Genomic DNA, 14,748 nt, shown 5'->3' with positions numbered 1-14,748 from the left:
TCAGAGTCAAAGAGCCCTGGTTAGAAAATATGCAAAATCACATCCCTAAAATAATAAAATAAAAAAGCACAAAATTGACTTTCCAGCACAAAAATCTAGGTTTAATTAGGCACTGATTTACCTCCCAGATTACTCTCCTGGTGTAAACAGCAGCTTTGCTTTCACTTGGTTCAGAAGCACTTGGCAGCACGTACGCTTTCTCATCGATGAGGACACTCTGAAGTGAATAAATAGTGAAACTCAAGCTGTCACAAGTTTATTTTATGTTCAAGAAATTCTAAGTTGCGAGAAACATGGCTGTGTTTGTGTGGGACCTCGTGTCAGTGAAGTGACCTTCAACCAAATACACACATTTAACAAAGAAAGTCTTCAAAAGATTCACATCCTGGCCAATTATGCCCCAGCAAACCTGAGGAAACTCTGGGCTTAACAAGTTCTGTAATAAAATAAAGTTATTTTTTTTTGCAAAGCATGAATCTTATTGTCAACTAGAGCGGTCCACTTTATTAACACAAACAGGACAAAAATAAAACCACTGCATTTACAAATTCTGATTTACACAAGAGTTCAGGGAACACAAAACATGATGAACAGTAGCTTGTGTAGAAAAGCTCACAGAACCTGTCCACAGTCTGAGATGGTGATGGTTTTGGTGGGTTTCCCGTCTTTAGCGCCCAGCTCTCCGATTCTCCTCACCACATCCATGCCGTCTTTGACGAATCCGAAGGCCACGTGCTTAAAGTCCAAGTGCTCTGCTTTCTTGAGGGTGATGAAGAACTGTGAGTTGTTGGTGTCTCTGCCGCGGTTGGCCATGGACAGCAGCCCCGGCCCTGTGTGCCTCACCTCGAAGCTCTCGTCCTCAAACTTCCCTCCGTAGATGGACTTCCCTCCCGCCCCGTCCTGGCTGGTGATGTCACCGCCCTGAGACACACACACACACACACACACATCTGAGTTATTTCAATCAGAAACCACAGCTAGAAGCAGAAACACTAGATATTTCAGACCATCACCAGCTGTTTCATCTAATTTTTGATGTGTTTAATTCAATACTGACCCGTCTCGCTCCAGAGGTTCAGTTACTCCAAGCAGATCTTTTACTTTCATTGAGATACTAGATTTTTTGTGAATGGGCCATTCTAGAGAATTGGTGCAAACTGCTGCCCACATCACGGGTAAATGTTAATTAATTGTAACATTTACCCGTGAAAACTTATAATAGCAAAAAAAATATTAGTTTGTTCGATGAGATCCAATGTGTGATGATTTAAGCGTCCACTTAATTTTGAGCAGGATATGAATTGTACTTTTTGTTGATTTTGTTTTCACTTTAAATTTAGAATTAACTTGTTTTTGTCATTAACTTTTTTAAATATATTATTGATGTTAATATATTTTTCTATAGTTTTAATGCGTTTACTTTATTTAGATCTAGTCATTTTAGTACTTAAATTCTGCTTGCAGCTATACTTTAATTTTAAGAGGAAACACCAACATTTATAAGAATTTTCTTAGAATTTTGTTACTAGGAGCAACTAGTAATCAATTTCAAATCTAAACATTGTTACTGAAAATAGTTCTTCAGCAATGCAACTTTTTATACAGAACAGAAATACAAACGTTCATAGCTTTATTCATATAAACGCAATAGAAGTAAAACGCATTGAATAAAACGTTGCTTTTATTTATATATAAAGTTGCTCAAGCAAGAGGCAAACATTTAAACAGCCTACAGTCTACTTTCCTTGTGTTTAAAAGTACCAGGCTATCAAAGACAGCTCAAATTCAAACTTACCACAGACAGTCACACTCGTACCTTTGGCATTTAAATCTTTGATAAAAGTAATTCTGCGGTTTATAACTTCGGTTTTCTACTTCCACGAATGCCATATAGCACTTTTCCTGGTTTTAAACCTAGCCAAAAAGTCACGTGTGCTAACTGTGAACACAGTTGGCTTTAATTATGTGAATTTATTACTACATTTTCGTGTCAATCCGTGTTGATTTTTACCGCTGTCACTTTAATTCAGCACACGCAGCACAGCAGAAACAGACTCTATCTCTGCCCTGCTGCAGACGCCCTGCAGTGTGAACGCTTTCATGTGTCATCATGGGTGTGGGAAAAAATATGCACACCACAAGCTCCCTGCAGACGGAGTATGTGTGAAACAGGCATAAACAGAAAACTCTGCAGCAGAACAACTTGGGCATTATTGACTAGAGATGGGACAATAAATCAATGCTTTGCAATTTGTGGATTTTGAGGATGCATCGTAATTCTCTCTGGAATCTATTCTGAGTTTAGTTTTTAACCGCACTCTCAAACGCTCATGAAGAAGAGCGCTTGTGCATCATGCAATTGGTTAAATGTTCTTGCACCTCAGCTTTTATGCTTTTATGATGCAAGATTAATGTAAACAGCTCACTATGAACACCCTTGTAATTCGCTTCAACCTTTTCTCAAACTGCATGAATTATTTTAGTTAAGTGTGTGTGTAAGGACAATACAGCTGTTTCTAAAGCATTCGGCACCATCTGCTGTTCAAAACTAAGCTCTGAATCAATTCAAGAGAATCATGATGCATTTGGAAAATCTCAGAATCCATGCACAATCAATACTCTATTTGCAATGCATCGATTTATTGTCCCAGCCCTATTACTGACAGACGTGCATTATTTGTTGATTTTATAGGCAGCAATCGCACGATGATCGTTTGACATCGAGAATCTATTTCCATGAACTGATGCAGTGAAAGCACTGATGCATGCGGTTTTAGTACAGAACACATCATCAGTGAGTTTGCACAGTATCAGCGTGTCCTCACCTGACACATGAAGTCCGGGACGATCCTGTGGAAGACAGACTGCTGGTAACCGAAGCCCTTCTCTCCTGTACACAGGGCACGGAAGTTCTCCGCCGTTCTGGGCACGATGTGAGCGAAGAGCTCCATCACGATTCTTCCAGCATGCTCATCATCCACGGCGATGTTGAAGAACACCACAGGGTTGGAGTCTCGAGACAGCGCCTCGGCGGCAGACATCTGCGCGGCGTCGGTCTGAGACATGCGGCTCTGGCTGTCTGTGAAGGCTTGTCTGAAGGCCTCGGCCAGCTCTGGAGTCTTGAACTTAGCCGCCAGCTGCTCGATTTTCCCGTCTCCCTCTGTGTGGACAAACATACAGACGTGAAGACAGCGGCAGCAGAGAGATCTGACCCGTGCTGGCTAAATGAGTGAATGCACACGGTCTTGTTTTGAGCTACAGACAAAAGAAGTGAAAAATGTCCGATTTGGTCGAATTTGAGGTTCACAAAACTGAGTTCATTAAGCCCTATTCTAGCGATCCCAATGCTCCAAATATTAATTAAACATCTAAAATGATTTTTATTTGTATGTTTTCTGAGAATAGTATCTTTTTCTCTGCTCACTTCTGGATGCTTGCTGCTTCTCAAGTTAGAGGTCTATTGTTGCAAAGCGCAGCATTCCAGCTTTTGGGAATATTCATATCGAATTCTTGATGAAATTAAGTCCAAAGCAGTGAAATATGATTTTCAAACCCATGCTGATCAGGGCATGTGCATAAGCCACCTCTCTGAGTGCGATATCCCTATAAAGTACATTGCAAAATGTGTCTTGGCGAGATTCACACAAACATAATTTATGTGTTACATGAACGTTTAGTTAACGCTCGGGAGAAAATCTGATGTGTAACATTATATTAGATCCATGCATTACAGTAGGTCTCAATATAGATCTGTCTCGATGTTAATCAAACATTAAAAGACAATCACTCACTGCTCTTGATTAAACTACAGTTTATTTGCATATTTGGTCATATTTTTAATAACAAAGATAAAATAAAAGACCGCTATATTGTGATTATTATGAAAAGAATTGGAGGAAAATATGCAACGCTGCTTGGACCATGAAATATTGCTGGACAGGCTACGAGGTATAGGCCTGGTTCAAGAGTTATTGTTCTGGTCGTTCACGATCAGTAAGTGTGGAGGGGTTTCAGACAGATCCCCTGCCACTATTTAAAGGGGTCCCACAAGGAAGCATACAGGGGCCTATACTTTTAATATTTATGTTAATGATATTGCTCTTGCTGCAGGTGATTCTCATGTGCATTTATATGCTGATGACACTATCATTTATACTTTTAGTTCTTCCTTGAATATTCATAATACATGTCGTAATTTGTGCTCTAGTAGTTTTATTCATTTCTGCATACCAAAAGTTCGAACCTCCTTTGGTCGTTGTTCTTTTCAGTTTTTCTGTTGCATATGATTGGAATCATCTGTAGCAGACTTTAAAGCTTAGTTAATTTATTTTGCTCTCTTCCTTTAAAAATTAAATTCAGTCGATATTACACGATCATTGTACTTGTTTTTAGTTATTTGTCTGTTTTTATATGTCAGTTTATAATTGGGTCATTTGTAACTTCATTACGTTTTTATTGTATTGTACCTGCTTTTTATGCTGCCTCTTGGCCAGGTTGTCATTGTAATGAGAACTGGTTCTCAACGGACTTACCTGGTTAAATAAAGGTTAACAATTTTGCTTTGAAAACTTTATTTTCTCTAAAATACGATTTTTCTCTAAATCAAATCTGCTGACTCTATCACTATCGCTCAGTCATTTTTTTTCCGATTCTAACAAGTCGTATATAATTTAGAAAGTATTTTAAATGGAGAACGTAAAAATAAAATTCACTTATTTTTGAAAATGTGCTCATTCTGACTCATTTTGCCAGTCGTGTGTGTGTGTGTGTGTGTGTGTGCGTGAGGCGAGGAGCGAGGCCTGTACCGGTGTAGTCGGTGGCGGTCCACACCAGCGCGTTAGCCGAGGTGTTCATGGGCTTGAGCTCGATGCTCTGGCTGATGGTGTGGTTGGCGCAGACTTTGAGCACCTGCTCGCGTCTCATCAGCAGGCGGTAGCTCTTCTTCACCGGGTGGAAGAGGATCTTGAGGTCTCCCACACCGCGCTCCTTCCACTGGTTGAGGTCGCGGTCCCAGCGGTAGAGTTTGGCTCTTTCTTTGAACAGGATCTCCTCGTCCTCCTCGCCGGACCTCACCTCCACCTGCAGGAGCACATCAGCACACCTCACACTTCTCCTGAGACACGAGGAGCACGGCTCACAGCATCACAGCAAACACTCACCTCAGGCAGAGACACGATCGGCTCAAAGTGGATCTCGTCATTATGGGGCGTCTCATCATCACTGCCCCCCTCTTCGCCTTCACGGCTTGTTTTTTCTCTTTCATTTTGTGACGCTTTACTTCCAAAGACTGTGGCTCCTGTGCCTGACCATGAGAAATGATCATCTGCAGAAATAAACACGTGATGAAAACAGCATACTCTCAATATCAATGCTGTCAGCAGCAGTATGATTACAAACTAGCACTCTCATAATACTAATTCATATTACTGCTGCCAGTGATCGCACACACACACACACACGACATTATGAAGAGCTTGTTTATGGGATCAGATGTTTACAGCAATGTTTGATATCGGTCAAGCTTTTAGACAACAGCGCTGAGTGCTTACAAGACATCAGAAAACTCAGCTGGTCAAGAAAATACATGATTATGAAATGCAGAAATGAGCATGTCTTCATGAAAACTGTTCATCAGTCACTTTTCAGATCAAGTTGTGATTAAAAACAAACAAAAGACCTTATAATGTGCTTTAGGAAAGCATTCTCAAGAGTCAGACAAAGATGAACTTGGATTAGAATACAAACACTGACCTGTGTTTAGACCGCATCACAAACACTGTTTATTACAGAACACAATCTCTAGACTTCACCTCAAACAGCAGCCAGTGTTTTCTGCTTAAGCACAGAATAAATGAAGTGCTGTATGATTGCGTCTCTGTGTTCTTAAAGAATACCACAGAGTTTGGGGGAAAACAAACCAAAGTGTAATTTATAACAGTGTAAAATATTGACCTCAGGCCTCGCACTGATGAGAGCAGCAGTTCACACCAGCTAGCACAAAGCTATTGATGCCAGCAGAACGACAAATCATGAAGACATACTATATAATCCAATATTATTTTTTTTACTAGGATAACACTGAAAATATTTGTCATATCACACAGGCCTATAGAGACAGCTCAGTAGAAGGAGCAGTGAATTGGACTGCACGGTTTAATCTGAGAAATCAAATAAATGGTCCTCAAGCTGCTTCTGTCTAATGAATCAGACTGGTGAAGCGGGAAACACAGGTGAACAGGTAAACAGACTCACCTTTTTTTCCAAATGCAAATTCCCCTGAAGTCTTTGCGAGTTCTGCAAATGAAAACCCAGCCGCAGAGGCGAATCCAAAAGACAGACCTGCAGGAGGAAAGCAAACACATCACACGCTAAACAGCATTCAGCAGATGATCAGTGTCTCTGAGCCGGATCCTCACTCACTAACTCACAGCTCATGTGCTTCTATCCTGTCCTCTCATACATCTTACAGACGATCATGTGTTGAGAGTAACTGCTGAAAGCTCTCACGGTTGGGTCTGCATCATGGTTTATCATGGTGCTGTTCATCTTGAGGGTAGGAAGCGCCACATCCAACACCAATATTCTTTATTTGGTGAGGTTACGAAAAATGGCAACTTTTTGTTAGTATGCTAACCCATTTAAGCCCACCGGCATCATATTTTTGTATACTTAGTCAAAAGTCCAAGCAGCAGCTATATTCGCCGGTGGGCAAATGACTTGAGTATATAGTGTTAATTTTGTCAGCTATTTTAGACCTGTGGTAAAATATCCTTGTAAGTTTATCATATTTAGTCAACCTTATCCCATTTAGTTTTAGTCGTCTAAAAGTCTCAACGTTTTAGTCTAGTTTTAGTCTATGAAAACTTGACATTTTAACAATAAGATTATTTAATCAACCGTACAGCAGTATTAATTTTGGCAGCCATTTTTATTTTAGTCTTACTCAAATGTACATTTTAGACATCATATTTAGACAACCTTGTCCTGTTTTTGTTTAGTCAAGTTTAAGTCGATGCAATGTATGAGCATTTTAGTCAGGTTTTAGTCCAATTTTCATCATGCTGTATAATGGTTAAACTGATCAAATCAGTAATAATTCTTGTCATGAGACATTTTCTTTTGTATTTCAGGTATTGCACCAGTAAGCACAAATCAATGTGGACTCCTACATGGTGTATTTGACCTCATCTAGTGTACTGATCTATTATAGGCTTTTATTATATAAATTAATCCCAAAGATTTATGCAATCTCTGTCTACATTGAGAACTAGTAAAACAAACTAAAAACATAACAGTGAAATTCCAAGTAATTCTACTAATTCCAAATGGCAATAGCCTATTTCTCTATTAAAACAACAGCGGTTGAGTAAATGCATTTATTCACAAAGCAAACATTTCCCATGATTTGTAATTACTGAGTTAATATTAGGAATCGGACTGCTTTGAGAGAAGCTTCTCAAGGTTTAACTCTCGCTCACCTGTAGCTGTGCTGGAGTCGCTCTCGCTGCTTCTCTTGGTGGAGAGGTCGATGGGACGGCTGTCTGTCTGACGCTCTTCTGCTCCGCCTCCGCTCGTGTCCACAGCTGCTGCATCATGGGAAGGCTTCACCTGAAGAGCTGGTGCTGTGCTGCAGACCGGACTCGCAGCGATGTGAAGATCAGAAGCACACGTCACCTGTGCCTGCTGCAGCTTCTGGAGCTCAGTGTTGAAGTCGTCTGGTTTCTCGGCCTCTGCTTCGGAGTCGCTGCTGACGCCGCACAGGAAGGTGGGAGGCAGCAGGAGGCGTCTAGCTCTCAGCTCCTCGTCTACAGTCGGACGCTTCTCCCACACCAGAGTGACCTCCGAGTCTGTAAACATGAGCAACTCCATCTATACATGCTGCTCATCACTACACACAGCTCTGATGAGAAGAGCAACATCGCTGAGCAGCAGACACAGTCCTGGACTGTGATTAATCGCTGATTTAAAATACTAAGATTTACCTGTAAATGTGTTGAAATAAAGGAATGCATGACAAACTAGTTTAAGGAAACAGAGCCTTTCACATCTGCGCCAGGTATGAGACATAATCCATAATCCTATTCTTTTGTTTTAATTCAGCAATTATCATCCTTTATACTGGCAATAAAACCTTTACCAAGCCACATCGCTTTTTTTCCTCTCTTTTATTCCCTAATGGAGCGTGCATCATGTGGTACGCAAGAGTCGCGTCTGCCTCAACATCTCTGACCGTTTACACTCACACGAGCAAACAGAGGAGCATTTCTGACCGCAAAATATAACACCACTATTTTATTTGTGCACTAGAGGCAGATATTTATATATTTTGCTTGTGAGAAACATGCTCCGCTGAATGCTATGTAAGAGTGTGATATAATTAAATTAACGGTACATTTCAGTGTTTTGTTCACGTACCCCCTGCACAACACTACAGTTTGAGAACCACTGATCTAGAGCCACCTACCGTGATCAGACGCTGCATCAGCTCCATCCGCATACAGCTTCCCCTTCAGATTCCTCACTGCGCTTTCAAAATCCTCATCTGAAAACACAGCGGTGTGAATCTGAGGTTAACCGTATCTCACTGCGACACAAACCACTTCAATCAGAAGATGTGAATACTGTTAAAGATTTAACTATGAAAGTAGGGCTGCAACAACGAATCGATTAAATCGATAAAAATCGATTACTAAAAGAGTTGGCAACGAATTTCATAATCGATTCGTTGTGTCGCGCGACGCGGAGACGTTTGATTATAAAAAAAAAAAAAAAAAAATTGTTGAGCATGGAGCGGAGTGAACACACTCGGTCTCTCTCGCGCACGGATGCTAGCAGAGTTCGGCGCCTCATAGACAGGGCGGAGCTAAAATAAAAAACGAGCGGAGGTAGAGGAAAGATACATGGGAGGCAGAGAAATCCGTGCGACCCAAGTCATCCAAGGTGTGGGAGCATTTCACACTAAATAAACAGAAAAAGTGTGTTAACTGCAATGCAAAGTGTCTGAACAAAGTAAATGTGTGTGTGTGTGTGTCAGTGTGTGCATCTGCGAGTGTGCGTCTGCGAGTGTGTGCATCTGCGAGTGTGTGCGTCTGCAGTGTAGTGTAGAGAACAAGTTCTGACATTCAAACAAATCCTGTTAAATTTTCTGATTTGTATTGTTCTTTATTTTTTATAAATTATTTATTGTTCTGCAGGTGCGTGTCTACGTGGTTAGGTGCCCCCTCTACCAGATGTCTTGCGATAGGCTTGTTTTTAGTAAATTTCTAACTGCATCTGGCGTATCTTGGCATGTGTAGTCAGCTACCTAGGGCCGCTTACTTCTCTTCTTTATTAATTTTAGGCATTTTAGCGTGATCTAAATGATAGATGTCGAGAGCGCATAATGTTACGCGATCATGTAATGCGCGAGCACGCATCTCTCCACTCGCAAGCGGATTTCCTTCACTCGCACAAAACTGGACGTGTGCTTTTAAATCTACATTGTTCTTTTATGAATTGGCTCGGGTCTCACTCAGATATTGTGTGTATGCTCAAACGTTATCCTCGCATCACTGAAGACCAGAAAAGCTTTTTTTTTCTAATTCAAGTGAAGAGTAGGCTTTTCTCACTAAATGGAAGCAAGCTGAATATAGTTAGCCTTCTCTAGTTATTAATTTTATTAATACTTATTTTAGTTAAGTGCTTAAATTGTAAATATGCATTTATTAAATTATTTTATGTAGTGCATTTGTATTTTGTTGTTTTTGTATATAGGTATAGAAGCATATCAACCAGGTTCCAGAAATAATCACCAAAGCTGCTTCTAAAATAAGTGGGGGTGCTCTCTTAAATGCACATTTTCACATATTTTGTCCCTTCTACTATCAATATGCTGATACTTGGAGAGCGAATCCTGCATAAATATGCAGATGTCATTCCCAAAACTTTGCAACGTGTGTGGGCAAAAAACAAAGTTCTACATTTTAAATGGATTGCCTAGAAAGCTTGCAAAGAGCGCTTATAACCAATAAAGCTGTCACTCTTTGTTCATCGCGATCTCACAAAGTTCTGTGAGTACCAATGAATCTCACACTGTGCAATTAATAGCCTATATATAGGCCTATTAACATCATGTATCCAACCCCATGTATCCGGCCACCCTCTTTTGAGGCAGTGCCCCAGACTGGCCCCCCCATTTAAAATGCTCTAGACACGCCCCTGTTGTTCTGGCAGCTCAGGTGGCACTTTATTTAAAAAAAAAAGTCTATATATTTGGCAGATGTAAAGCATACATGTGTATGTTTTTTGTGTTAGTCCATTTTTATTTTATTTTATTATTATTATAACAGCTCTGGGATGTTCAAGGAGCAACGTGTTTGTGCACTTTCTAAATATTTTAGTTCTGTTTTTGAATAAAGGGTTGGAAATGAATGCCTTGTTTTTGGTTTTTTATCCGATTAATCGATTAATCGAAAATATAATCGACAGATTAATCGATTATTAAAATAATCGTTAGTTGCAGCCCTATATGAAAGTGTACAGAAGTGCAACTAAACTGGGCTTCGGTCATGTGTTTTACTGTTAAATAGAGTGTGGATCTTACCATCGTTGTCATCGTCGCTGACGTATCCCGGACGGTTTTTGTAACAGAAGAACGTAGAAGGAAGCATCAGACTGGCGGCCAGCTCTGCTTGCTCTCTCGTTGACTTCAGCTCAAATACGATCTGAACATCATCATCATCACACATGTCCTGAGCGCTCTTCTGCTCCGACGGTGAGGAAACTGAGCAATAAACAAAAACTAGATTAACTACAGCAACAACAACTGCTAAACGGATAGCTCATCCCAACACGAAAACTGCTATCATTTACTCACTCAGGCAGTTCCACAGCTGTACGACTGAAAAATATGACCGTTTCACTGGGGTCCAAACAACATTAGTCCCATTGACTTTATACTGTACTGGGAAACACAAACCCTGAGATGTTCCACAGAAAGAAGTCGTACAGGTTTGGAAGAGAGAGAGACTGAGTTTTCATGTTTGGTGAACTATCTCTTGAAGTTCTTACCATGTTTAAGAAGTGCTTTCAAAAGCAATCAGAGTCATTTCAAACCAACAAGTATCAAAGCATGTAACAGACTGAAGTACTCTGACCGTTTCAACATCAACACACTTCACAGCCAACGTTAAATCAGCAACTCTACAAAGACACACGCATGCAAACACTCATGCTGTCTATCAAACAGTGAGATGAAGCGTCTGCAGCTCTCATACGTCACTAGTCAGCTCCTCACACATCAGTACTGACTCTCACGGATGATCACGATGAGTTATTTAAATACATGAGAAAAACAAGAGTTAAGTGACACGCTGATGCAGAAAATGAGTGAACGATGACGTTGGTTTCCACTATATTTACTTGTGCTGCCAATATATTTACTGCAATATACAGGACTATTGATAAAGTGAATACACCCAAAGACTATAGAAATACAAAGACGGTTCACTCCTATACTCACGAATGGGAGAAAGTGCAACGCGCAATATGGCAGGATAGTTCCGCCTTCTATATGAAAGAGCCAATTGTTGATTGGTCAAGTCATTGCATCACTGCAGCAGCCGTTAGAGGCTCCGGTTCCCATAGAAACCTGAGGCTGGACCAGCAGCTGCGCATGCGCAGTCATAAGCGCGTTGGAGCTACGCATGCGTACTGGCTGAGCTAGCCTGAAAAGTAAGCTTTTTAAACGCTATGAGCATAAGAAACAACATTCATGGGGCAGTTAATTTCAGATTTTGTTGCTGATTTGAAATATGTAATTTAATCGTGAGTTCAGCGAGCTATTTTTGAGATTTCAGGATTCCCCATTCATTTAGATGGGACTTGGTCTTGTTTGAGCTGCCCGGAGGCGTTGCAAATATGGCCGCCGAGTGAACGGAATTTCCTTGAAAGGGACTTTGATGCACCACAAACTCTTCTCGCTGGATCTCCTTCAGGTTTCTCATACGGAAACCGCTGTGTGCCATCAAGATCACACTAAGTTCGAGATTCAGATCGTGGATTGTGATCATGTGTTACAAGATCGAGATATGATATTTTGGGAAGATCACCCATCCCTACTATACATAGATGAATTCTTCACAATAACATCCATTACATGCATTTAGGCAATGGATAGGGGGAACTCATTTCATGTCAAATGTAACAAAAGTTACGTAAAATAAGCAGAGATCATGTGACGCGTGCTGTGATTCACGGGAAAGAGCAGAGATCCCTGCTCTCGTTTGGTGTCTTCCGCCTTATTTCAAAGCAAAGAAACAAGAATGTGGTCCCCAAAAAAAAGTTTTCAGGATAACTATCCAGTGCAAATATCAACAATTTTTTTTAATTAATTGACCTCGGCATTACAAGTGCCATGATCTACTGTTTGAGCTCACGCAAATCCCTTACAAAGCAACAAAACAAGTGTGCTATTCTTTGAACGTCCACCTGCCACCGCTTCTTCAGTACAAACTCAGCATTTCTTCCATTCAAATTAAACTAAAACCATGTCAGGGCTATTTAATAGGTGGCCAAATCATCTTCATCCAGCCCGAGGAAGAGTATGCAGGTCGCACATATGCCTTGAATTGATTTCGCACTAATTAGTTTGTCCACAAGGTGGCAACACTGGCCCGAGCCAGCCGATAAAGAACAGGAAGAGCAATAACTACAATCTACTAGAGACCGCAACAACAATAGATGGCAGTGCTGAAAAGTGCATGTGTGAGGGAGTTATGAGATATCCACCACAACTCTAGTTTAAACAGTTTTAAAGAGTGTTATCGGTCATGACTTCTGACAAGCACCGACACTGGACGAAGATTGTTATCAAAGGAAGTAACCTATTCATAGCTTTCAGTCACATGACCGGCTCGAAGACTTGGAGGGCAAAACATCCATTAAACTACAGCACGAGCCGGTCAAATTTCCATCCGTTTCCCAGCTGCAAATATTTAGATCACCTCTCAAAGATGTGTGAACAAAATGCAAGTTTTTGCCATTTGCAATCCATTTTAAGCACCCGTGGCAATATTTCAATCATTAAACAGTGCGACATTGTAAAAACACTTAAAGTGCATTAATATATTTAAAACAGTAATATTAAAAGATCAAATTCAGTAATCACCATATTATACTGTAAGCGCTTCCCACAAGAGCTTCAACAGACAAAAACACTTCTGGTTCTGGCGAGTTACCTCGTAAACACAGTCTTAAATTAGTTATTAAGCCCTAAATGACCGTAAAGAGTTGGGAGAAAATCAGATATGTATCCTCGTCATGTGCATCAGGATTTAAAGAGACAGCGCTGATTTTAAAGTGAAACCTGCTGCAGTCTGTGACTGATGTAACGTTAAATCAAAGAACAAAAGAAAAAGAGAAGTCACTCGACTGCTCTGCTTGAGGATTAACTTTTGTAGCTTGAATAAAGATTTATCAATAAAAACTGAACTCTGTACAGGTATCATATTAGTTGGTCTGTTGGCAAAAATAGCTCTATTTGTTAGGGAAAACATCAGCAGAAGAGTCAGCAGCTGACTGCAATACAGGGAAACTGCTGCTACATGTATGATGTTTAGCAGAGCCAAAAATAGTCGTAACTATATAGCCGAGATAGAAATACTTGGACTTGCCAGTGTCACATTTAAAGAAATAACTTTGCAAGACACTCACTGCAGAGTACCTGAAGGATTTTGGAAGCCACTGGTGCACCCTAATTGTAAAGTCTACTGAAATTTCAAACAAACGAGTAAAGGTTAGCAGATTTCAGACCATGCAAATGTTTGGATTGAGTAATGTTGGGTTATCACATCATTCAGCCAAGGTCAGGTCTCCCGGCTCATGCCAGTCAGTGAGAGCTCTGTGTCACAGTAAACCGTGACCTGAAATACCTCGGGCTTCAAACTGGTTGGCTGATGTGCAGGTCCAAAAAGCCATAGGATTATTTTTGAAAAGCCTAAAATCCAAACCTAAAAAAATAATGTTGAGTGTTAAAGTTTTGTGCCATTTTGTTGAAAAACTGAGAGGATGAAAATATGTCCATATATGTAAAAAAAAAAAAATAAATATGGGCTTAAATGAGGCACAGGAAACATATACCCCTTTTTCACCAACACAGTTTGAGTGCTGGTTCGGAGCCAGAGCCTAGTTTCTAATCGGTTCTTTGTCTTTTGACACCCAAAGCACCAGCTCCGAACCAGGAGAAGTGGTTCGTAATTAGCACCAAACATTGCTGGGCTAGAAGTAAGAACCGCTTACGTCAGAGGCTGGGGCGGGGTTACCATGACCAACAAAATACTTCTGACCGCCATATTTGAAATAACAGCTAAATACGAACACGTTGGATTCGCTGTGTTTGGATGCTGATGTAGGTTCTTAACGCCATGAACATCAAATAACAACGCAACGTCCACCATTGTTGATGGTGTTTAGGCTTGTTCGGGATGCATTGCGAAAAGCAGATGGGAGCGACTGGAAAGCAGAAGGCTCTTTATGCTTTTGGATCGCTCCCGAATAAACCTGTTGTGTTTGGTGCTGCCACGCTAGTATTGCTAGGGATAGTGAGACGTATTCAGGACGTAAGACCTGGCTCTGTGGTGGCTCTCTAGCCAGTGGAAAGGCAAAGCGGTTCTTAGAAGACTCGCCAGTCGAACCAACTCCGAACCAGCAATAGTACTGGCTCTGAACTAGCACCCAGTTCATGCTGGTGGAAAAGGGGTGGTGCAAGGA

The 14,748-nt window shown here is 40.8% G+C and overlaps 1 protein-coding gene across 1 annotated transcript in view; it reads right to left on the bottom strand.

Annotated features, from left to right (window-relative positions):
• Positions 1-14,748, bottom strand: part of ranbp2 (RAN binding protein 2) — a 34,792-nt gene that overhangs the window by 139 nt on the left and 19,905 nt on the right. Inside the window, exons 20-27 of the mRNA XM_079427743.1 lie at positions 10,583-10,762; positions 8,465-8,542; positions 7,479-7,847; positions 6,253-6,339; positions 5,160-5,323; positions 4,806-5,079; positions 2,826-3,160; positions 1-921 (exon numbers count right to left, since the gene is read on the bottom strand). The exon at positions 1-921 is cut by the window's left edge and continues 139 nt beyond it. Coding sequence (XP_079283869.1) covers positions 613-921; positions 2,826-3,160; positions 4,806-5,079; positions 5,160-5,323; positions 6,253-6,339; positions 7,479-7,847; positions 8,465-8,542; positions 10,583-10,762 — 1,796 coding nt within the window. The 3' untranslated portion in view covers positions 1-612. The remainder of the gene's footprint in view (positions 922-2,825; positions 3,161-4,805; positions 5,080-5,159; positions 5,324-6,252; positions 6,340-7,478; positions 7,848-8,464; positions 8,543-10,582; positions 10,763-14,748) is intronic.

The sequence above is a fragment of the Barbus barbus genome, assembly GCF_936440315.1.
Source record: "Barbus barbus genome assembly, chromosome: 10".
In the NCBI taxonomy this organism is placed as follows: domain Eukaryota; kingdom Metazoa; phylum Chordata; class Actinopteri; order Cypriniformes; family Cyprinidae; genus Barbus; species Barbus barbus.
The sequence above is the reverse complement of the archived record's forward strand: the minus strand, read 5'-3'. Positions and strand labels throughout refer to the sequence as shown.